Here is a 26,401-nt window from a genome sequence, read left to right on the forward strand (position 1 = left end):
CAGTGAGAAGGCTAGTGGTAGAGCGAGTAAGACAGAGAGGGAGAGAGAGAGCAGTGTGATTACGTGTGCTGTATACCAGCTCCGTGTGCCAGGTAGCCTAGCTAGATTATCCCTGTTTAATCTGTAATGTTGGGTTAGCAGGTGGCCTAAGTCTGCAATGCTGGGGGAGGGCCGGGCTTTAGAGGCATTGTTTGTCTGGACGCCGTTGTGAATACAAAGGGATTACTGCATACGGTTCATCCCCCGACTCTGCCTGGGTGTGTGTTTGTGTGTGTGTGTGTGTGTGTGTGTGTGTGTGTGTGTGTGTGAGACTGTTTATCTCTTAGAGAGGATGGACTTAAAGGGGGCCTGAAGTGATGATGGATGTTAGGAGGGAGGGGCCAAAGAAAAAAGTCTTTTACTAGATCTAGTGTAACTGATACAGATACTTCAACTGTTAAGATCTAAACAAAGTCATTCAGATTCATTTGAGGGCGAAGTTTTCCATTTTGAAGAGTCAGAGTTGTTCACAGTGGTGGTGAATGGAACCAGACGTCCGAAGAGTTTAATGCTTCTCAAAGCTCCTTCACAGGACGTTATGAATTCACCACCTGATGTCACAATGTTTTATGGCTGTTTTGGGAAGGTTTTGGCTGATTTATCACTATTTCAACATTATCAACATTGCATATAAAAACTTAGAATATACTCCGGTTAGTTTGGATGATAAATAAAGTGGCTATATTTAGTCTGTAACCCCTCGTTCCCCTCACCACCACCGTAAAGACGTCTGAGCTGCTACAATAAAAGCTCTCTAAATGACTTTATTTACATTGCGATGTTTGGATTATGTAGAAATGTTGAAAAAAGTTGGAATTATTTTTACTTGCTGACTCTGTTGTATTCCATTGTGTGATTATAAATAATTAAGCACATAATTAAGCACATCTATTTGATAGAAGTAAAGTGCTACATTTCTTGCCTTTAGTCGGTCGTTGCCGTGCATAATAACAATAAACTAATTTGAAACGTAGAAAATACACTAAAACACAACTGTGCTTCCATCCATTGTCATAGGCCTTATTGTTCCAACAGGTTTCACAAACAACAAGGAAAATCTGTGACTCTTAACCAGTATTTAGATCAGATTATAATGATTTACGATGACTATTTAGACTTGAACATCTTACACATAACAACCTTAAATTATGTGAGGAGCTGAACCGCACTTAGAACCCTCCTCACACGCTCCTTCCCTCAAAGGAGCAAAGATCCTAAAGCCTCGGCCCGATGCAGACAAAGCAGCCTGCACCATGTGCCACCATTAAGCTTGGACAAAGAGTGGACTGACAAATCGCCGATTTAATCCTTCAGTTTGACTTTAATGAATTTACGTTATCTAATGGACAAAAGGGAGGGGGGTTGCGAGTGAAAAGCCTTGATTGGTGTGAGATGAGTTGGAAAAAAAAGGCTATTCGTCTTCGTTGCCGTCCTCCTGTGTTTCTTTTATAGGTGGTTTTACAAGGACTGAGAAAGAGCAGCTTGTCCTATAGGCTAAAGTGCAGGGCAGGGGCTCCCGAACACGAGGGTCCACCCCGGCACTAGCAGAGGGTCTGTGCCTTCTGAGTTCAAGACTGTGAATGCCGGTGACTTCTGAATAACCTTCGGAGGTAGCGGGAGCTAACCCCTGCATGACCCCCACTTATGTAGATCCAGGGGCCTTTCAGGGGGTCTCCAGACCAGCAAGTTGTAAATAAGAGTCAGTGTGTTTGGTATTAGAGAGGTTACGTTTCGGCAAAGGCTGTTTATCTGTGGATGCCTGTCCGTAGCCCGGCTGACCTCTGAGAACAATAATTAAATAATATATGTGAACTAAAGACTCGCTGATGGAAATTTGCATATTCGTTATGTTATTGAGCGAATTAAAAGATCAGCTTCAAAGTTAAATGAACAACCGAAAATATTAATTTATTTCTTAAATATGTTTTTAATGGGCTCTTGCATGCTTGCCTATCTTAAGAAAGTATTGTATTAGTTGAGGACACACTTTACAAATGTAAGATGATACTTTATTAATACTTTATGCTTATATAATTATTTACTTATATACTTTATTAATACTTAATAGCTGTTTGTGGTTTGCCGATGGCCCGAAAAGACGAAGCATATACAGATATACAGATAAAAGAAGACAGGTATGATTCAAACTGGAAACATTACTCTATATTCTATATGTATTTATATATATCTGTATCTCCATGTTTGTTGTTTTTCAGTTTTTCACATCATTTCAACAGGCCTGTTGTCCTTTATGTTGTGTGTAAATTTCATGATGAATGAACCAAAAGTAATGGCCCAAAATTACTTGAAAAAAATTCTGGTTCCATTGACTTACATTAAAAGTAAAGTAGGTTTTTTCCTTCTCCTGTAAAGTTATCATTTTGGAGATACAAGGTTTTGTTCTGAGAACAGTGATAAATGTATATAATATTAATAAAAACTACCTTATGGGCCATTTTTGTCCCACAGGCTGCACTGTAAGACACAGCCCTGGACCAAATAAAAAAAACAGCACTTTCAATACTTCTGATCCAAGTGCCAATAGTAAATAAGCTAAACGACAATAACTGTGTTTGTCTAATGTTTATGTACGTCTTTTGTTATTGTAGAACAAAGGTGTCCAAACATATCCACAAAGTGCAGGTGTGGCTGCAACTATTACACACAAGCAGGAGCTCACCTGATTCCACTTGATTTATCCATTGGTCTGCTTTCAAACGGCTGATCAGGGAGAAGCTATTACCGAGCAACTGTTCTTAAGTTCATAATCTTATCATTAACTCCAGATAAGAAAACAGTGTTACATAAACATCCGAACTAGACCATTTTCCTCAATACTGTCCTAACAAATCTGTCTTAACTTCTGAGGCAGCTCAGTTCACTACAACCAGCATAACAATGAAAATGGAGCTTTGACTTGAGTTTATTTAATAGCTTTAGACTCTGCCGATATGATCTCTACCGTCCCCTCTTATTACATCCATGTGTTAATGTTGATGAAAACTCATCAGATAAAATATTACAGTGATGGTGGTGAATAATGAGGAGACAGAGCCGAACGTGTGTCTGTTTATTAGGAGGAATAACGTTAGCGCGCTCAGCTAAAGCATTAGGAAAATGGAGACTGAAACTGTGGAGCAGTGACTCTGATAAACAGCACAAAGCTGATACGACATTATTAACTCTCAGTTTATCGTGCTTTAGTTTTATTTGACCTTTTTTAGATCAGTAACAGTAGCTAACGTTAGCTGTCTGGCTAACTAGCTTGATTGCTCGTTTACGTTTCAGCTGTGCGCAAATGGCAGTATAGCATCATGATACTTTAAGATACTTTCATAACACACAATACGTCGTTTTTCTGAAGCTTGTAAAGAAGTTGATGCGCCGCCAAACAACAGTGCCACAATTAAAGAGTCTATAAGTTTAGTGCACTATTGCGTAAAAATCTTGTGTCTGCTTTTTTGTTGCTTTTATCTTTTTTTGGCCTAATTTGAGATGTCCAGTTACCCTTCCTCTTGTGTTATATCTTGTTACATTAACATTGGGATTATGTCACAGTGGACTGACATCCAATCAGCTTCTCGTTATTGTGTATTTACTATAGCTGGTCATCGTTGTTGTTTACAGCCTCTCTGTAGTTGGTCTGAATGTGTCTTTATGACACACGCAGCTCTTCAGTGTCCTAGAAGTGCTGATGAAAAGCGTCCCGTGACGTAATTTATCAAGATAACGATAACGTATCGATTGATCCCCCACACCTCGGCCGAGGAAACTGCAGCGCCAGGCTGTAAATCGTGGTGAACTTCCTCCACTGGCCGTTTTCAGCGCGGCCGTCGTTGGCAGGGTGCCTCGTCCCTCGCGCCGCCCCCTCAGATGGGCCCCTCTGGCAGGCTAAAGCTAGCAGCGTCCGCCGAGTTAGTTCACTCGGCCAGGGGAGTGGATTCAAGTTGAGATGCCGCGGTGTCTGACGGCCCAGCAACAACCGCCTCGAGAAGAAGACCCGAAGGAGAACTGAGCGGAGATGGATAATAGTGACGCGTATTTACACCTCAGTGAGTTTGTCTTTGTCTTCCTGCCGCCCGAGCCGAGCAGCTCCGTCTCCGGCTCTGCGCGCTGTTGTTTTGTCGAAGTGTCCGGTGTTGTGTGTGTGTGTGTGTGTGTGTGTTTCCCATTGCGTAAGACGTGTGTTGTCGAAAACAGCGCCTGTTTCGGACTTTCGGTGGGCGATAAAAGTGGTCGGCGGTGGTCTGCCGCCCTCGGCTCGCCTCGCTGTGCTGTTTATTGACACGGAGGGGGCAGTCAGGTGATGGCAGTCCGCGCTGCAGACGCGGGTCAGAGGTTGGCACTTTAATTGCGCTTATGTAATTTATCGACGGTTCCTAAACTGCTAGCGCCAGAAATCACAAGTTTATTGGTCTGGAGATCGTTTCGGAGCCGAGTACAATGTGTCTCCGGCGCTCAGACTCACAGCAGCAGCCAAGGCGTGGAGATTCCTCCACGTGTGACACCCAAAACCGTCCTCGGGTTAAAGTGCTGCTGCCTCAGACTGAGCGAGATGATCGAAAATGTAGTATCGCGATACCTCGATACGTTTTCTCAACACACGATTTTTACGTTTTTTATTTATTGATTGATTTTATTATATATAAAAAGGAAAAATATGCCACCAATGCATTATCAGACACAATAAAATAATATGTGAACAGTACAGGAGGATGCACACACACACACACACCCACACACACACAAGAGGAAAGCCAGTTAATCAGGTATCTTTCCATAAAGCTGGTCATAGAAATTCAAACACCTATTACTTTTCTTAGATTCAACACATGATACTCGGGTTTGGGCGGAATAATTTCAACACGTCATGATGGCTGAACACTATAGGACATACAGTAGCGACGTATTCCCGAATACATTTCTAAAACATGTAGGACAAGTCTTGGTAAGGATGATGACGCCTGATGTCCATCATCATCATCGTCGTTAACCGCTAGTCCAGATAGGGTTGCGGTAGCAGTTGGGAGAGCAGAGAATCCCAGACGACCCTGTCCCCCACAATTTCCTCCAGCTCATTCAGCGGGTCCTAGGACAACCCCGGGGTCTTGTAGGCCGTGCCTGATACACCCCCACCGGGAGGCATCCAGGGAGCATCCGGATCAGATCGGATGTCTTTCCTTTTAAATCCACGACCTTCCTCGCTGTTACCGGTCGTCGCTTTTCTTCATGTAATCATTCTGCTTCTTGAAATATGTTCCATTTAAAAAACTCACTCATTCATTTTAGTGAATTTCTGAAAATTCTTAGTTGAGCGCAATACAGATGCTAAGATTATCACTCATTATCACTCCCAAGATTATAGGATTACATCCCTCAGAAGAGCTCAGTAACTCTGAGATTAATAACTGATCACATTGATTTATCAGTCTACTCAGGCTTTAGCAGAGCTCAGTAACACTGAGATTAATAACTGATCACATTGATTTATCAGTCTACTCAGGCTTTAGCAGAGCTCAGTAACACTGAGATTAATAACTGATCACATTGATTTATCAGTCTACTCAGGCTTTAGCAGAGCTCAGTATCACTGAGATTAATAACCGATCACATTGATTTATCAGTCTACTCAGGCTTTAGCAGAGCTCAGTATCACTGAGATTAATAACTGATCACATTGATTTATCAGTCTACTCAGGCTTTAGCAGAGCTCAGTAACACTGAGATTAATAACTGATCACATTGATTTATCAGTCTACTCAGGCTTTAGCAGAGCTCAGTGACGCTGAGATTAATAACTGATCACATTGATTTATCAGTCTACTCAGGCTTTAGCAGAGCTCAGTAACACTGAGATTAATAACTGATCACATTGATTTATCAGTCTACTCAGGCTTCAGCAGAGCTCAGTAACACTGAGATTAATAACTGATCACATTGATTTATCAGTCTACTCAGGCTTTAGCAGAGCTCAGTGACGCTGAGATTTATAACTGATCACATTGATTTATCAGTCTACTCAGGATTTATCAGAGCTCAGTGACGCTGAGATTAATAACTAATCACATTGATTTATCAGTCTACTCAGGCTTTAGCAGAGCTCAGTAACACTGAGATTAATAACTGATCACATTGATTTATCAGTCTACTCAGGATTTATCAGAGCTCTGTGACGCTGAGATTAATAACTGATCACATTGATTTATCAGTCTACTCAGGCTTTAGCAGAGCTCAGTAACACTGAGATTAATAACTGATCACATTGATTTATCAGTCTACTCAGGCTTTAGCAGAGCTCAGTAACACTGAGATTAATAACTGATCACATTGATTTATCAGTCTACTCAGACTTTAGCAGAGCTCAGTAACACTGAGATTAATAACTGATCACATTGATTTATCAGGCTACTCAGGCTTTAGCAGAGCTCAGTAACACTGAGATTAATAACTGATCACATTGATTTTTCAGTCTGCAGTAATTCCAATTAAATAGGCCTAATTATAATCTTTGCAAACAGAATGAATGCAGAAGTTCAGTACACTTTAAAGGAAAATTCCACCAATTTTTCAAAAATTCTATTTAACTTGGTGGTGTTTTGATGTGACACGGTTCATTTTAGAGAAATATATCGATGTATTGATTTCTTTGCGATGGTGGAGCTGATAGGAACCATGGGTCACCATGTCTCCAACACAAATATAGCCATTTTATTCACCATCCATTGCCACCAGTGAACCTGCACATGTCTTCAGAGTTTCGATATGTATTGTTGATGATGATAAAATAGTGATGAAGTTTTCTTTGGAAATGATTTTACCTTAGAACATCCTGCATGTACGTCTTCACCATGAATCGTTTCATACTAATTGCATGTTTTAGACTAGAAGCATATTCATAACCACTCTATGTAATACATTTCTGTCAGAGAGCCTTTAGCATTAATCTATGCCGACGTTTGGTTCCTATCATCACCACTGTGAACACATCTCACCCTGTGAATATCCTTTGGACAGGGCTTTTCACATCAAACCACTCTGAATGATTTGTTTACATCTTAAGCTTTAAATTATGCAGACTGAGCAATTAGCGGAAGTGATGTGATGTGATGTGACGCAATGTTTGACGGTAAGAATAACCGTCATTATAGTGCCCCCCCACTTATGTAGAAGTTAAAGAACTTACTAAAAACCAACTAAAGACCCTTGATGTGCATCCAGCATTTACCATCATAGGAGCTGAAATTTGTCAGGCCCTGTTTTCTCTTCGTTGGGCTCCTTTTGGTCTGAAGTGTGAAATCCAGAGGTGTGGGCAACAGTAAAGCAGTCCAGGTGCTGAACCAATAACCAGTATGACAGAATGGAATAAAAACCCAGCAGAGGGATTAGGAACTCAGAGGGAATGGCTATAATGTAACTCAGTAAAAAGTAGATTCTTTTCCTCGCAAACATAGACATATCTTTTATAGACACAAATCTTAAGTATATGGGACTAGTAACTGCCTATTTTGTCCCCCAGTAGGGCTGTTTGGATGAATCTGAATCCTGCAGTGTTGAGTGAACACTTACAGCTTGCATTTGCGTCCTGCTAGACTTATCCAGACGTGTGTTCATTCGACACTGTTCTGTTGCCCTTTTTGTGTTATATACTGATAATAAGTGTTGAACTGACATGATTCAGATGTGCTAATCCATTGCTCTAGGCCTATTATGACCATAACATTATTATCTTATTATTTAACAATTAATTACTGTAAAAATATATATTTTTTCACTTCATGACAGAAACTTGAACTCAAATAAACAAACAGTACTTACCACAATATTTTTGTTTTATATGTTGTAGCACCAGTCAGATGTTAGAACCTTTATTGTTCTGTAAGAACCATGAGTCATTTCAATACGGATGTGCACGAGTACTTAATTACTTAATTATTATTAATTAACCGTTTGAGGTGCCAGTATTCATATATTGAAATTAGTATTTGGGTATTTGTTAGTGATTCTGATTCAGTGAAGCGCTGGTTTTAGGTTTTAACTGTAAAATGTGAAAGTTTTGCTTGTATTTATGAGTATTTATGTGATGTTGTACTTCATTACTCCGAAACATTAATGCCCTAACGTGGGTGCATCTCTAAGGTCACGTTGTTAAGGACATGACCGAGAAGATAGAGAGAGCACAGCTTTCATCGATAAGTAGGTTGGACAACACCAGTGCTGTCACCCTAAAAAGATGACATTAATTTCAGCTGAAATATGTTTTTATATGGTCTTATTTTACATTTTTCTCATTTTTGGTTTTGCTTCTTCGAGATATCTGTTAATGTACACTCACAGATACTCTGATACCAAAATTAGTTGGAATTCATGCTCCTAGTCTAAATAAAGGCACTTTTTTGTTGTATTTTATTTACATGTATTTGCCTGAGCCCAATGGATTAAAATGCACCCAATTCAAACAGTTTGTTGTAGTGTAAAAATATTGTTGTGGAAGCTAAAAACTGTGGAAAATATTTGTGATCAGCTCAAATAGTTGCAGATCAGTGCAACAATGTGTTAAGTATGGCTGTGTCCCAAACCACACAGTTATATATACGTACTACGCTATATACTAATGCACTTCTAATGGTAGTACAGTACCGTTACACACTAATTAATGCTGTAGTTTGCAGTTTGGTATGCAGACTTTGTTTATTTCATGTTATTTCTGCGTTGATGTAACATGTTTTATTCATGTGCAGCCGATTAACTCGCATGTATGAATCATATCGCTACTATTGGAATAAAACCTTGATTTTTGATGTTTTTCAGTTTTTGACATAATTTGAAAACACCTGCTGCCCTTTACCTCAGGTTTAAATTTTATGACAAGTGGACCAAAAGAAACGTCCCAAAATGACTCTTCCCAAAATTCTGGTTCCATTGACTTACATTGAAAGTAAAGTAGGTTTTTTCCTTCTCCTGTAAAGTTACCCTTTTGGAGATATAAGGTTTGGTTCCAACAGCAGTGATATGTATTCAGATCACCATTTTTTAATAGTATTACTTCAGTGTAAGTGAGTCTACATCCTTGTGAATGCTTAGTGGTGTGAGATGTAGAACAGATGTAAAATCCGTAAAGCCTACATAAGCGCCGCTTCACCTTCGCGTCTTTTAGTCGTACCTCCAGGAAACCTCATTACGCCGCATCAGATACTGGATATGATGTATGTCAGAGTAATTAGACGCCGTGCCTGACAGCTCGGACACATGCCTTTGAGCATCTCGCAGCTTTTGCCTGCCGAAACGTAAATGCCACCTAATTGATACGTGCAGGATTACCATCTTTGATCTGGCGGTACATTTGACCCTGTTAGATTCCTTTGAACTCCAGCATTAGACTTTTCAGCATTTGTTCAGCGGAGTGTGTGTTAATTGTGATTTCTCACAATCCTCTAGAGAGCTGAGAGGTTGTGGAGGCTTGCAGATAAAAATGGGGACGTGGAACTATCTGCCCGTGCGTGTTAAACTGAACGGATGCTGTTAAATCGAACCATGGTGAATGATGAAGTGGTGATTTAAACGTAGGAGTCTGTGGTTGATTACTCTGTTTGTCGGCTCCCTGTGCTCCCAGTACAGCTCGAGGGGGACGCGTGAGGCTTGGTGGTTATTTCAGCATTTATTTAGCAAACATGTCGGACAACTGGCCCACTGTGCACTGGGGGTTTGTGACGTGTCATCATGGCGCAGAGCCTGTTTCAGACTCACACACAAACACATGCACTCGCTGAGGGTTTTTCAGGGAAATGTCAGTGGACGCGGCGTGCTGGAGGGTTCCAGCACAAAGCAGAGGGGGTCAGTTCAGGCTTTGGACGTCCAGCCAGAAGCCAAACAGCCGCAGTCAATGATTCTCCTGCATTTTGTTTGAGATTACCGGCCCCAACAACCCCCATCCTCCAAACACACACACACACGCACACGCACACACACACACACAAACGCAAACTCATACGCACACTTGTTTTTATACAGTATCAGGACCGCAAGTCGCCCCATATGTGTTACACTTATCGCTGCTATTGTAAGAAAACCCAGTATCTCCATTTTTCTTTGTTTTTTGGTTTGGGAAATAATTTGAAAATGCCTGTTACCCTTTACACTGTGTGTAAATTTGATGAAGAATGCACCAAAAGAAACGCCCCAAAATGACTTGGTAAAAAATCTGGTTCCATTGACTTACATTAAAAGTGAAGTAGGTTTTTTTCCTTCTCCTGTAAAGTTACTATTTTGGAGATGAGTTTTCTTCCTGAGCTCATAAATAGTGAAAATGCTGATATTACAATTTGCTATTGAGGCTTTTGTGTAATTTTCTATTAAAAATATTTTTTCCATACACTGAAAAACAATAACTTGTATTTAATGGCCATTCTGGATGTAAATGATGTAAACAAAGGGGGAAGACTTTTACACAGCACTGTAGCTTTGGTGCAAGAGCAACAACAACATCAGGATCATTTTGGTTAATCTCGACATTGTAGGTTAGTCCTTTGGTTCTCCTACAACGTCGGGACATTTTTTTTTGTCCAGAAATGCACATAAACAAACACACTTTTGCTCACAGCCTCCAGTTTACATACTTGATATCATGTTGCTCTGATTCAGCCATAAAAGGCGTGTTATTTTTTGATTTGCTGACACAAGTGGAAAAAGTTGACTTCTCTTTTTTCATGAAGGGACAATTCACTTTCTTTGGCAAATTGCCCTGTGGCTGAATTTATGGTCAGCAGCAGGGATGCATGATCGCTTGCTTTTATTACGACGAAATTACACGTGCTGGAGTGTAAATCAAAAATTGGCTGCAGTTGCAAGGCCTCTTTCTGAGATAGAGTACAGCTGTAGGTCTTTAGGCTGTTTTGAATAAACCGGCCTGCTTCCTTAAGCTGTGTGTACGTGGGATAGCAGAGCCTATAGTTGATGGCATTCTGTTCTTTTTCGTGAATACCAGCTTAAACAGTGCAGACCTACTCTGCCGGTCCAAGGGCATAAACACAAGAAGCCTCACATTGGCTGTAAGAGGACACGCCCTCGGCAGCTCACGTGTGTTATACTCATCAGGGGAAAACATAAAAACACTCAGGGCCTTTAGGGCTGTCCATAAAGCCCAGTGCAGCCCCATTGTATTTTACAGTACAGCATTATTTACTGAAGAATAGTAAAACATGGGTAGAAACTCTAATGGTCTTGCTGTCCATTGCAGGCCCTTAATGCATCTGAACATTGAGTGACTCAGCTAGTACTGATTGATGTGAATGGCCCTCATATGAAGTACATACTAGGCCCTGACTGAAGGCCTTGTAGTGTAAGTAATTGTGATTGACAACTGCACTATCTGTTGTTCTAGATCAGGCTCTTTTACTGCCCTGTTGTGGCTCAGATTTGTAGGTATTAATTAAATAATCCTCCTTTGCAGTAAAATAAAGCTCAACACAGTTTAACAGTAAATGGTCTTAAACTCTGAAGGTTAGAGTTTAGTAGAACCGTTAATTCACACTTTAGCCCTGAAGATCAGCGCAGACTGCTGATCACCATAGCAATGCAGACAACAGTCTCGTCTAACTGGCAGCTAACGAAACAGCAAAGAGAGCGATGTTCATCTTAAATCTATCATTTGGAGACGAACAGACTTTGCATTTCTAAGCAATCAGCTGGTTTCTTGATGTGTTTAATCTGCAACCAAAAACTTGTCAATCACTGAAAAGTCAGCTTCACGCTCAGATTGTCACGTTCCACCTGAAATGGTGCTGCAGTTACATTCTGGTGCCTCAGTCACCATTTAACGTGGGATGGGAAAACTCAAGCAAGAACTACTTAAAGGTTTCCTGCCGGAAAGGTTTCCTGCCGGAGATGCGAGAAAAGCGGCAAAGCAAGTCTGTGTTTTTGCTTATATTATGTTTTCAGCCTATTCTAGCGCATCAGCACATACTGAGACACATTTATACCCAAGATGGTAAAATAGACCTAAAATGTTTTGGCTTCCAAGGTGGTTTGATTTTTATTGAAAACACAAAGGTTCTTCTTAACATTTGGGCGGCGACCCCTGGTCTAGATTGTTCGCACATTTTTGAGTAAAAACCTAAAGTGGCTAAATTGGTTGATTTGTTGTGTGGCTTTCTAGCCGTCGTCAGACCCGTGATGTGACTCAGTAAGTGCATTTTCTGTTTTTGCTTATTTACATGTATAGGCCTGAACCCAATGATGGAAAACACACCTAGTTCACATTCAGTTTGTCACGTAAACATACGATTGTGAAAGCTAACAGCTGTGGAATGTAATTGCGCTCAGATTAAAATTGCGATCAGGAGATTATGTAGTTATTGTGACAGGATTAAGAGACTGATTATATAGGTTGCCTAATAATATGATGGTTCCAAGTATTCATGAGTACTGGCAAAACCACTGCCCTGTTACATTAGTTTTAAGTTGTTTTGGGTTGTAACGAATTCACACCTTTAATGTGAGGTTAATTTCTGGTGGTTTTAATGGTCTTATGTTCTTAGATGACTCTTTTCAAAGGCTGCTGAACAGGCTGCTCAGTTTTAACACAGCAACACAAGCTGAACTGGTAAACCCAAACATAAAACTCCCATCATAGTTAACCCTTTTTCAGAACAATTTCCACTATTTCAAAGGAGGCCCATCAGTCGAACTGTACTATATGGCCAAAAGTATGGGGACACCTGAACATAACACCCGTATAGGCTTGGTGGACATCCCATTCCAAAACCATGACCATAAAGTTAAATGGCCCTTATTAGTCCCATAATGGGGAAATATCACCTCCGGAATTAACCTTCCGTGGGCAGTGAGTGCAATTGTCCGAAGCAGTAGGCAGCCCTATCCACGGTGCCCAGAGAGCAGTTGAGGGTTAGGTGCCTTGCTCAAGAGCACTTCAGTCATGTCCTGTCAGCTCAGGGGATCAAACCGGCTTTCCGGTCACGAGGCTGGTTCCCTAACCTCCAGCCCATTAAAAGCCCCCCAACCTCCAGCCCATCACTGCCCCCCCCCCAACCTCCAGCCCATCACTGCCCCCCAACCCCCCCTTTATATTGGCCTCAACCTTTCTGTGAAGGCTTTCCACGAGATTTTGCAGTGTGTCTGTGGGAAGCTGTGGCCATTCAGTTAAAAGGGCATTTTTAGACCAGGCAACTATGTTGGGCAAGAATGTCTGGCCTGCAAACAACCTTCCACTTGATCCGAAAGTTGTTCAGTGGGGTTGAGGTCAGGGCTCTGTGTGGACCACTGTAGTTCCTCCACACCTGACTCGTCAAGCCATGTCTTTATAGACCTTGCATTGTGGTCCACGATCGTGGTCGTGCAGGAACAGTCTGATGGCTTTCCCCAGATTCGTCCTTCAGACAAATCAGTGAAGTGTGATTCATCATTCCATAGAACGTGTTTCCACCAACCGTTTCAGCCCATGCTTAGCTTTGCGCATGGTGGTCTTAGGCTGGTGCACAGCTGCTTGGCCACAGAAACCCATCTTTTGTGATTTTGCTTCCTGGCGATTTTTATGTGCTGCACAGTTCAGCTCTCTGCAGCCCTGCTGTGTGAGTTTGCATGATCTGCTGCTTCATAGCAGAGCCACAGTGTCCAAGTTGGGAAATGGGAGGTCTGCAGAAAGAGGCTTCAGTAACACAAACATCTAAAAAAATCCAAACTTTGTCTTATGGATAACCTGTCAAACAGGCCATTGGAGTCTGTTTAATATTTAAGCAGTAGAACCCGAGACGGAGTGTTATCGCGAATTAACATCACGGCTGTGATTTGGTCACCGTAGATCATCACACCCGTGATGTTATAGGTGATAACTCACTCCTCGAGTGTTCTACTGCTTTAATACAGCAGTTAAATAAATACAGTAAGAAATGAATAAACTGGCCGTGAACGCGGCGTTTAATATGTTTTAATGTTCAGTTCCTTCCTCCAAATGAGTTCCTTAACGAGCAGCTTGTTGCTACGTCAGAGTCACGAGCTCCGCCCACTCACTGCTCAGCTGGCAGTTCGTTCTCCAGCTCCTTACACTAAATTCCCAATCTGTTGTCACCACTGAGCAGCTTTTCTGTTTTTTATTGGGTCAGTTTTATGGCTCAGTCTGATTTGGTCAGACTCTGAAGATCAGACACGTTTGGCGAATGGTATTTCATTCATTTCTTGCTGATTCCAGGTTGTTTAGCTGTTCTTCTGTCACAGCTGCCGACTGAAAAGCTGCTCAGTGGTGACGAAAGTTTGGTAATTTAGCGTCGTCTCATCTTCAGAGTGACTAAATCGGCTGTCGGTCAGATGTGATCTTAAAAGTGTCCGTTTTCTGTTTGTGGCAAAGTAAGAAGTAAAAATGTTTGAATGGCTTGAGCATCTCCTACAGCTGTCAAAAATCGTTGCTTAGCAACAGCGTATCAGCGGAGTGATACAGTGTTTGTGAAAAATCTGTGATGTCACGGTGAAATAACAGCACAGTTAGAATGCCTCTCAACCAATCAGCTTGCATGGGCGGAACAAACTGTATAAAAAGCTGTATAACCTAATAAACTGTATGAGACTCTTCTGTTAAAATTGGTATGAGTGTATTTTCATATTGGACAGGCCTGAGTACATAAAAATTGTAAAAGAACTCGCTGTTGTGTTGGCCCAAAGTGCATCAAATTGAACTCAGCTGGAGTGAATTGAACTTGAGATTATCCCCCCTTACAAGGAAAAAAGCAGTTCAGTCAACTCACATCGTCCCCTGTGTGGTTGAGACATCAGTCACAGAGAGATGTTAATTTAGCATTGAGCTCTTGTGTGTTTGTTGGATTTGAAGAGTCAGCCACAGGTCAGTAATAGGCCACTAATACCAGGCCTCATTAATTCCCATTAAATACGTCCTCTGTGTAGGGCAGACCAGGCTAGGCGAGGCCGGAGTCTATTTTAAGGGCCAGAGGGGTGTGAGTGTGTGAGTATGTGTTATAATGATGGACATGGAGCCTCACTTTACTGCAATGGATTGAATCGTGCGCTCTTTGTTATTCGCGCTGGAGAAAATATAAAGCGTTCAGAATGGTAACTTTACAGAGAATGCAAGATTTTCTTTACTTGTAATGTATTTAATGAAAAGATATTTAATTACATGCAGTTTTGGAACATTTCTATTCACCCATTTGTAATTAAATGTTCACACAATGTAAATAAATAACAGACAACAGTCAGTTGCTTTTCCACCGTTTACAGGCTTTAACTTCTATTCGGCGCTGTTGCCATGGTAATGCTGAATGACGGCACACACGCAGTGGGAAAAAAAGCACATGAATACTGATCTGAGCGTCACATTAAGGTCACATGGGCACGAATCGGATACGTATCCGATGTAGGACCACATATGAAAGTGGCTCAGGTCGGATTTGAAATGATCAGATTTGTGTCCACACAGCCCTGAAAACATCAGATCTGAGTCACATTAAGGCAAAAAATCTGATTTGTTTCACTTCAGCCTGGTAATGTGTACGTAGGCTTGGTGTCCATCTGCCACGACATCAGTAACACTTTGCTGTGCAGGCATTTCATTCCCAGCTTCAGCTGTCTGTTCAATGGCGTGGCAGCTTACACTTGGCTTATGTTACATGCTTATCGGACATTGGTATTGGTACATTTTTAAGAGTACGAGTCAATGAGCGCCATATAGGACGGATAACCGATACCAGTGCTGGTATCAATGCATCCCTAGTTTTCATTGTTTTGACATGAAAGAGAACAGGTGAAAAAAACCAAGTTGGTAAACAGACTTTTGAAATATTTAAAAAGCACCCTGGGGGAAAAATGAGGCTCATCAGGCTCTGTTTCTTACTGTAAGTGAGACCAGGAAGAGAACTAAACAATCTGCATTGTCATCATACAAACTGTCACCTAATCTAAGTTTAAAGGGCCCATATCACAGAAAACTGAATTTCCCTCACTTTAATTTGAAAGTGTTTGATGTGTGAAAATATTGTTAAATTTTAAAATGTATTAATCATTCTCAGTCCATGCAGTCCATATATGGAAACCAAGTTGGGAAAACAGACTGTTTTGTACGCAGTACTTTTATGATGTCTTGAAAAAACATCATATTTATACATTTCTGCCCACAGCAGTTTAGAGTTTCAATCTAGGATGCGTTCACATTACGCCTTGGTGCTCAAATCTGATGTTTCACACTCGTTTATGTAAATGATTCAAATCAGTCATTAATGTGATGAACCGCGTCCTGAAATGACCCTCATGAGCTCATCCTACTCAGTAACGTCACGTGACTGAATCACTGCATCATCAGCACAAACTAACGAGCAGAACGAGCTTCGCTGAGAAGATCATTAACTTTGATCAGCTCTCAGCTTCATTATTAGAGCCAGGCAAAGGAGAAAAAGGTGAGATGAGCTGATTTTCCACCGTTTACAGGCTTTAACTTCTGTTTGGCACTGTTGCCATGGTAACGCTGAATGATGAATGAAGCGCAGTGGAAAAAAAGCACATGAATACCGATCTGAGCGTCACATTAAGGTCACATGGCCATGAATCAGATACACATCCGATCTAGGACCACATATGAAAGTGGCTCAGGTCGGATTTGAAAAGATCAGATTTGCCTGTCCAATAGTAATGTGAACGTAGCCTTTCATATGTGGTCCTAGACTGGATACGAATGCGATTCATGCCCATGAGTCCCACTGAGTAGGATGAGCTCCTGAGGGTCATTTCAGAACGCCAATTCATTCACATTAATGACCGATATGAATCACTTACCTAAATGAGTGTGAACCGTCGTGTCGGAGAGATCGGATTTAAGCAAAACATCGGATTTGAGCAACAAAGCTTGTAATGTGAATGTCCAATTGTAAGGGAGAGGGTTGGTCATGTGAAAATGGATCGTCTGTTTTGGTACCCATGGTCATCAGTGGAGCTCAAGGAAAGGAATAAAATATTGTAAAAACGTAGGATAAAGGCCCTTCAGTGTGAGTGAACTCAGTCCTTGGTACCCTGAAGTAGAACGCCTGGGTTCATACCACAGCCTGGAGGAACCAGAGCGAGTCTGCATAGCAGTTTGGCCTTGTTGTGATTGGCGTGTATTGGAGGATGTAACCTAGATCTTCTATACCAAGAGTCAATCTCCATATCATAACCAAAGATTCCTGTAAATGCGGAGATTTAATGTGCCTGCTAATCACAAGCCTGAAGATCATATTTTTGCTAAAGCTCTGCAAAATCAGCACAGGTTTGGTTCATTTGGTTCATCATCCGGTTGCATTTGAATAATTTAATCTCTGGAGTTGTAACTTGGATTTAGCTGACTGTTTGGCTGAAATTGCACATATTTAAAAAAAACAACAACAACAGAACAGCCTTAAAACTTGGCCTGGCTCTTTTAAACAAGGTGCATCCATGTTGTCTTGTATGTTCTTGTATGTTTTTACATCGCAAATGAATTTTAGTAATACATTATTGATTCTCCATTACAAATACATTTAGTCAAAAAAATCTGAAAGAACATTTGTACGTCCATCAGTGAGGGCTCTAGAACATGCTTCATCTGCTCAAGGTAGCACAATGGCACTTTTCTCCTCATCTGGTTAGGTATGTGCAACCCATATTGACCCCAAGTCAGACATAAGGCATGTTATTTTCAGGACAGACGTTCTGCATTTTGGTCACTCTACTTTAACTTCTGCTCTAATTGCACCCACCTCCTCCAGAATCCCACTGGGTGATGATGGTGATGATACCATTTATTGCAGCATTTTCAAGAGAGACTTATCAGACATTACAACATTCCTGTTGAATTTCATTTTAGGGTGGACAACCTTGTTTTATGTCTACATAGCCCCCTTTTACCCTGTTCTTCAGTGGTCAGGACCCCCATGGACCCTTACAGAGCAGGTACTATTTGGGTGGTGGATCATTCTCAGCACTGCAGTAACACTCCTCTGCTGGGTATATGGGCACCATACGCTGTTGTGTTGGAGCAGCAATGGCTTGTCATCCACCATACTGTACGTGAAACCCTAACTGTGTCAGCCATGCAGTCTCGACTGTGACTGCATTCAATTAGATCTATGTGGCCCATTTCCTTTATGAGCTGACATATTTTTAAGAAGTATATTTGTTAGAGTTGCCCTGAAGGCATTCTCTTTCACCGTCATCTCCAACCCCCTCACTCTCACTTCCATTTGCTGTCTCTTTCTCTCTCAATGTGTCCAGCTTAGATGACAGTAGGTTGGGCATAAGAACGCATCTCATTATTCTCAAGGCATCTCATTGTTATTTGAATCGATTTTGATTCAGGAGGCCAAAATGCAAGTATAACACAGTTCTACATGCTTGTTGATTTTTGACTTGTGTATCCTACATTATGAATTTTTTCCAATATTTTTCCATTTTCCCAAATGCTCCACCATCTAATAGGTTTTAAATTGTAAACTATATCTACACTCAATGGCCACTTTATTAGGTACACCTTGCTAGTAAAAGATTGGACCCCCTTTTGCCTTCAGAACTGCCTTAATTCTTCATGTCACACTTTCAACAAGGTGTTGGAAACATTCCTCAGAGATTTTGGTTGGTTATTTGAGTTCCTGTTGCCTTTCTATCATCTCAAACCAGTCTGCCCATTCTCCTCTGACCTCTCACATGAACAAGGCATTTTCGTCCATACAACTGCCGCTCACTGGATATTTTCTCTTTTTCAGACCATTCTCTGTAAACCCTAGAGATGGTTGTGCGTGAAAATCCCAGCAGATCAGCAGTTTCTGAAATACTCAGACCAGCCCGTCTGGCTCCAACAACCACGCCACGTTCAAAGTCACTTAAATCACCTTTCTTCCCCCATTCTGATGCTCGGTCTGCACTTCATCAAGTTGTCTTAACCACCTCTACATGCCTAAATGCATTGAGTTGCGGCCGTGTGACTGGCTATATGTGTTAACATGCAACTGAACTGTGCCTGATAAAGTGTCAGGTGAGTGTATATTTGATCTTTTTATTCTTAACATCAAGTTGAATACAATATATAGGCTATATTATTTATTTTCAGTAGAAACATTTGGTCATGTTGACGAGGAACTGACGGCTGCAAAAATGTTGCTGATCATGGCCTACGTTTTGTTCTCGGCATTGCAGTGATTTAAACTTGATCTCCTGATGACCGAAGGTAGCTGTGCCAGTGGTGAGCCTAACAGGAGTTACCTCTGGTTTAGTAATATGACACACAAAACTGGTGAATTTTACACAAACTACCATGATTATAATTACAAAAACATGTAAAACAAATGTCAAAACAATGAAAACTAGGGATGCATTGATACCAGCACTGGTATCAGTTATCCGTCCTATATGGCGCTCATTGACTTAAAAATGCACCGACCAGTGCTGAATTTGGGAATGAATTTGGTGGACACCAAGCCTACATTACCAGGCTGAAGTGAAACAAATCCGATTTTTTGCCCTAATGTGACTCAGATCTGATTTTTTCAAATCCGACCTGAGCCACTTTCATATATGGTCCTAGATCGGATACGTATCCAATTCGTGGCCATGTGACCTTAATGTGACGCTCAGATCGGTATTCATGTGTTTTTTCTCCACTGCGTGTGCGCCGTCATTCAGCGTTACCATGGCAACAGCGCTGAACAGAAGTTAAAGCCTGTAAACAGTGGAAAAGCAGCTCATCTCACCTTTTTCTCCTTCGTCTGGCTCTAATAATGAAGCTGAGAGCTGATCAGAGTTAATGATCTTCTCAGCGAAGCTCGTTCTGCTCGTTAGCTTGTGCTGATGATGCAGTGATTCAGTCACGTGATGTTACTGAGTAGGACGTGGTCATGAGGGTCATTTTAGGACACCGGTTCATCACGTGAATGACTGATTTGAGTCACCTAAATGAGTGTGAACCATCGAGTCAGAGAGGTCGGATTTTAGCAAAAAATCTGATTTGAGCAGCGAGGCTTGTAATGTGAACGTATGTGTCCTAAACTGTCCTGATGCTCTGGTCTTTGATTATTTGTTTCTTTTCACTGATATTTCTGTTGCCTGACAAATAAAGAGACAGTGCTGGAACAGAAGACTGAAGGTCTATTAGATAATGCGCGCACACACACACACACACACACAGGCACAGACGTGCACACACGAACAGACGCGCACGCACACAGGCACAGACGTGCACACACACGAACAGACGCGCGCACACACACACACAGGCACAGACGTGCGCACACACACACACACACAGGCACAGACGTGCACACACACACACACACTCACACACACACAGAGGACCATGCCAAGCCTGGCGGCGAGATGCGCTGCCGCAGTCAAGTCTCTGTGTGTGTGTGTGTGTGTGTGTGTTGAGCTGTTGTTGCCACTCTACTGCTCTAATAGCTGCTCTCATCTGCCCCAATTACAGTGATGGATCGTGGGAAAAACAAGCAAATTTTGACTGAAAATTTTATTTAAATAGAGTTGCATGCTGCCCACTATTACTCTCATGTGTGCTTACCTTCTGATTCTGATACAGTAACAGTACAAACAGCAGGAGTCAGAGACCATCTTGCCTTTAATGTCCATGCAAACTGCCATTAAGTACAAGTATTTCATTTTTCAGGTGATATTTCCAAACAGGATTGGCTACAAAACAATCCTCTTTAATAAGGAAGGAGAAAGTTAAAGGAAAATAAGTAACTAAACAAACCTAGTGACGAATCCAAACCCTAACTTAACCAGGGGACCAGCCGGATGTCTGGAGAAGTGGAGTTCATTCGTTTGCAGGCAGGTATCAGACACCCAGCCAGCCTGTAAGACACTGGGCTGATGCAGTTTTATAGCTGGACTGATGCCAAGAAGAGGCTCAGCCTATACATGACAAGTGACAGGTGTGACAGACGTGACCATGTAGGGATAAACAAGAATAGACAGAAGAGAATGTTCTAAATACAGTCACACACAATACTGAATATAATGAACATATAACACAACACTAAACACATTACAGAGCAGCACATTTCTACATTAGAGTAAAAAAGTTAAAGACATAAAGAAAAGAGGAATCTTAACCTGGAAGATCACCAAAACTGTCACCTTCAGATAAGCATTACTTAACCTTTTCAACTCCTCGGGACCACCGGTGGTTCCAAAACGCACTTCGTCATGTTCTTCATAACTTTCATATTTCATAAGCTACATTCAGAAGCTGGGCGTCGTATGAGGCTGTAACTCTTCTCTCCAGTCAAATAGATGATGATGTAATTTTAAACCCTTATAATAAAAGAAGCTGAACTCTGTTTGTTTTTCTACTGAAAGTCGACCCGTTTTTCCCCAAATCTGGGCTATAAACTATAAACAGGCGGCGTCTCTTCAGTGATCTGCTCTGTAAACATTACTTTAATAAAATAACACGAAGAGCGTCTGAGATTTTTGGCTTTCAGCAGTAAATTGTAAGTGTATAGTGATATGTGTAGATCATAAAACATGTTCTGTTCATTTGAGGAGAACTTTTACAAAAAAAAACTAAAACTTACATTTATTTCATGCAGTTACTGAATAATTTGCCTTATGATTTGGTGACGTAGAGTCAGATGGACAAATCGAAATATTCATCATCATCATCATCACTTTTATTTCTATAGCACCTTTCCCATGCTCAAGGACACTTTACAATCAAAGAACATCAACACATTAAAAAAAAAGAATAATACAAGTAAACAGTCAAGTATAAACAGAACAACGTCTTTAACAGAGATTTGAATGAAGACGGAGAGGTTGCATCCGCAATAGACTGTGGGAGAATATTCCATAACTTGGGAGCTACTACATTAAATGATCGACCACCCATAGTAACAAATTGAAATCTAGGAACATGAAGGAGGCCTAGATTTTGTAATCTCAAAGTATGGTATGGTACATCTAGACGAAGAAGAGGAGCCAGGCTGTGCAGAGGTTTATATGTTATAAGGAGAACTTTGTACTGACTACGGAATGTAATGGGCATCCAATGAAGACTCTGAATGCCAGGGGTGATGTAGTCATTCTTTTTTGAAAACGTGACGGTCCTAGCAGCGGCATTTTGAACATACTGTAACCCAGTGAGTGTTCTGACAGGGAGGCCAGAAAAGAAACCCAGGAGAATAAGAGCTTTCATCTTGCTTCAGATCTGAAAACATCCACAGTTGTTTTTGTCCTTCCTTCCACTGTTCCACCAACTGGGTGAGCTATTCTTAGGCTATAGAAGTGTATAATAAAGCTTTGGGCCCTGGACATGCAAGGGGTTAAATATATACAGCACTGTGTGAAAGTTTTAGGCATCTAAGCAAAATTTTAACCAATTGACCTCAGCAGTGAGTTTATCACAATATACATTAGAATAAAGTCATATTCATAATTCAAATAAACATAAAAACAATAAAAAATAACAAGAATTTCTTATTATTTTTCCATATTTGTCCATATTTTTCCTTGACACCTTCACAGCCGCCAAGAGTGCTTTCTTACATTTGCAGGCACAGTGCTGTGTGTTTCGAGGATTTTCAAGAATAGGATTAATGTAAATCTTCAATTTCATTTGTCTTGCGTCTTATTTTGGGACACACACACACACACACACACACACACACACACACTATCCTCATATCTTAGCAACAGGTGTTCATCTTGAAAGTAGATAGTTTTCCTTTAACGCTGAGCATCTTTTTGGGTAGGAATTTTGTGTGTGTGTGTGTGTGTGCGCGGGGGGGGGGTTGGTGGTTGACAACAGCAGTGTGTGGAGGAGGGTGTAAGAATGGCTGATCAGCGGCAGGAAACTGTTCTTGCGGGATTGAGGCGCGGATAATCCCGAGTAATCCCATAAACGCCTCGTTCTCCTCCCACTCACAGGCCCCTCCCCTTTCCGCCTGCCCTCTCCGTCTGGCTTTAAACCTCCACCACATGTATGCCCGTGCACGTTTTTGTGATTGATCCGCGTGACCCGGTCATCATGGGTGTGACGAGTGAGGATTCAGTCAGTGGTATTTACCAGTCTGGTCACCTAGGAAGTCTGGTTGATTTGGCCACGATATGGTTGATGCATCAAGTTTGCTTCTCTGTTTGCACTGGAGCATCGAGGCTAATGCAGCTAACAAGTTATGAATAAAAACAGTGTAATGTCTTTTGCTGTGCAACATATATTTGTACATGTGTATGTAGATAAGTGTGTCGGGCAGTGCCAAAAACTACGTCAGCGAGTCTGAGATTATTTAACAACTTGACACTTGAATAGTGGCAGGGTGATTTAAAAAAGATTAATCCGATTTCAAAATGATTTTTCACTTGTAAATCATTACAGATCAATGCAGTGAACTGTAAATGCTTTGAATGAATAAAGTTTATTATGTAATTGTACAAGGTCTCAGTCTGAACCTCCTCCAGCTGTACGGACATCAACATCACAGTTAAACTCATCCCATACTGGATTGAGCCTGTCGGGTGTCGCTGCTCTCACGGCTCTTTCAGTGTGATTTCGGAGATCATCCAGTGCTGTGGAACCAACGACGAACGCTCTGAGCTGTTGGAGCTTCACCGCCCATGAAAATCACGCTGCACAGTTTTGACGGATTCACTCTTATTGAAGTGGAGAACACAGAACGCTTTCTGCTCAGGGGTCTCATCTCCTCTCACACTGAAGGAGCCGTCTTCCACTGACAGTCAGATACTCTATGACCCCCTCTTACAAGTGGTATGTGATTGGTTCCTAGGCACCTCACGGTTGTAAAAATATGGCGCTTTGAAATCGGATGAATCTTTTTGAATCACCCTGTATTACAGTAGTACTTCTTTCTAATGTTTTACTAGTTTAACACAGATGAATCATGTGTTATATTTACTATAAGAAATAAAGATGTCTATTTCATGGTTCGAGCCTTAAACAGATTGGATTATAGTTACATAACCAGCTAGTAAAGCAAATTAATTGGTGACCGAATTTCAATGCATACTGTATCTCACCTGAGCTTGGAATTATAACTGAATCCACCACGTTGAAGTAATGCTTGGCTACATCTTCTCTCCCCATAGAGTCTCATAGCTTCGCTGCTTGGTAGCTGCGTTCCAAAGTCTTGGCTGCAGCCAAGGTAGGCAGCATTTCTTGGCTGCTACTTCACAGCCGGCTGTTCCAAAGTCAAGGATCCTTCGTATACAGCCTAGAATGCAGGCTACGTTTTGAAGGACGCATTAGTTTTATACTTCCCGGCCTTCAGTTACGCACAGTTCTCTGCGCAAGACCAATGCAAAGGGAAAAAAAACCAATACAAAACAAAAAAGCCATTGTAGCAGAGCTTGTTTTAAAACATAAGGTCTTCATGTACTTTCATTCATCTTCGTTACCTTATAAAGTGTGAAATAACTGATCAATTAAAGCATTCGTCCATATATCGTATAAATATCTGTATGTATATAGTTTATCGTACTACATCAGAACATCTCCATTTCCGTGAAGAAATTAAAAAGCATCAGATTCAATGCAGAGGCTCAATTTTCTCTCACCAGTTCCCTCACGAGTTTGGCGGCACTGTGGTGATGTCACCACGCTGCCTCGTTAGGACTGATCCATTTGTGTTACCCATAGGCTGCTAAGGTGGAGTCTTCATAGGACAGTCCTACTGAGGACCCACGCTACCTCAGCTGCAGCCCAGACTTTGGAACGCAGCTAGTGAGTAGACCGTTGCCAACAAGGATGTGCGCATAGTGGCAGATGTACATATACATTTATGGCATTTTGGCAGACCCTCTAATCCAGAGCAACTTACAATGTGATCATTTTACACAGGTAGGTGAAGGTAGTGTTAGGAGTCTTGCCCAAGGACTCTTGTTGGTATAGTGTAGGGTGGTTATGCCGGTGGACCATTGAACCCCAGCCTAGAGTTTTAGTTTAGAAGGCAGAGGTGTTACCCACTACAACATACCAACCAGTCAAAGGGCTTTATGCATTTAGCATTTAGCTTTGGAGGTGTTTAATGAGGGTGGTGGTGTTTAGTCGATTCGGCCGTGTATAGGAAGCAAGTGGAATGTGATCAATAGCGACAGGATATATTTGGTTTTGGAGGTTGAGCTGTGCTGTGCGGTTTATATGGGGACAGGCAGAGCAGGGGAGTGTTGCTCGGCTGATGAGGGCTGTGGTAAGTCGAGCGTTGTTTTTCAGAAAGGCTGTGGCAGAGAGACTGGCTCAGCTCTGGGTTTAGCTTATTTTATTCACTGTGGCATTTGGGGTCGACGCATTGTGTTTTGGATTAAGTGCAGTGGGTGTGGGCGTGGGAGTGTTTGTGCATGCATGTGTCGGAGGGTGTAATTTCCTGGCCTGTCTATTTCTCTGTCTGTCTGTCTGTCTGTCTGTATCAGATTTGTGCTCTGTGTCCAGCCCTCAAGTAATTAATCAGTATACTGTCAGTCTGCTTTCAGCTGTTTCTCAGTCTGGGCTGCTATCCCTAATTCCCACCCATTGCTATTACTGGACAGAGCCATGGAGACACTGGACAACAGATATGGCAACGATCCAATGCCTTGCAGAAAATTCTGGATCGAGTAGTTGCAGGAAAAACTGGTCTGATCCAATTCTGCAGAAATCTAGCCTATAATATTACAGAATTACTTCGTTTTGTTTTACTTCTTTTACTGGTTTAACATGTATCATGTTATATTTACTATTAGAATAAGTGATATTTATTTCCATCTTGGTTAGAACTTTCCACACTTTAATTATAGTTAGTAAAACAAACTAATTAGTGACCAAATTTACGCATACTGTATTTCATCTGAATTTGGAGTTATAACTGAATCCACCACACTGAAGTAATGGTAGGCTACGTTTTCTACCACCTAAGAATCTTGTAGCTTTGCTGCATAATATGACCATAAAAAAAAACCTTACTTTTATAGGAAAAGGCCATTTGGCTAACATGCAAACTGGCCAGTCACAGGCCTGTTTCAGCATGTAGTGTTGGAGGTGATCAGTGTTGGACAGTAACTAAGTGAATGTAATTGGTTTCTGTACTTAAGTATTTTTTCTTGTATCTGTACTGAAGTTTTTTCATTCTGGGCGACTTTTTACTTTCACTCCACTACATTTCAAAGTCTAATATCTGACTTTTTCCTCCACTACATTTTGAGAAATCTGTCGTTCCTTTTGGTTTCTGTGCGTATAAAAACGTAACATGTAAAAACGAAAGAAGCGCAAAGCAAGAGCACCAATCAGGGCACAGCGGTCACTTTGTTTAGAGCTTGTTTTGACCTGTTGGTCATACCGACCCAGTGCAGCACACGGTTCAACGTCAGCACAGCAGCGTAATGTTTTGGGAGAGTCTGT

General features: G+C 41.4%; 1 protein-coding gene across 2 annotated transcripts in view; it reads left to right on the forward strand.

Moving 5' to 3' along the window:
- The first annotated feature begins 3,920 nt into the window (after positions 1-3,920).
- Positions 3,921-26,401, forward strand: part of rxrgb (retinoid X receptor, gamma b) — a 74,519-nt gene continuing 52,038 nt past the window's right edge. Inside the window, exon 1 of one of the 2 annotated variants that reach the window (XM_017723735.2) lies at positions 3,921-4,091. In XM_017723735.2, coding sequence (XP_017579224.1) covers positions 4,061-4,091 — 31 coding nt within the window. In that variant the 5' untranslated portion in view covers positions 3,921-4,060. Of the gene's footprint in view, positions 4,092-18,927; positions 19,037-26,401 lie in introns of those variants that run through there. The other variant, XM_017723737.2, reaches the window with a different exon arrangement.

Source organism: Pygocentrus nattereri, chromosome 4, assembly GCF_015220715.1.
Source record: "Pygocentrus nattereri isolate fPygNat1 chromosome 4, fPygNat1.pri, whole genome shotgun sequence".
In the NCBI taxonomy this organism is placed as follows: Eukaryota; Metazoa; Chordata; class Actinopteri; order Characiformes; family Serrasalmidae; genus Pygocentrus; species Pygocentrus nattereri.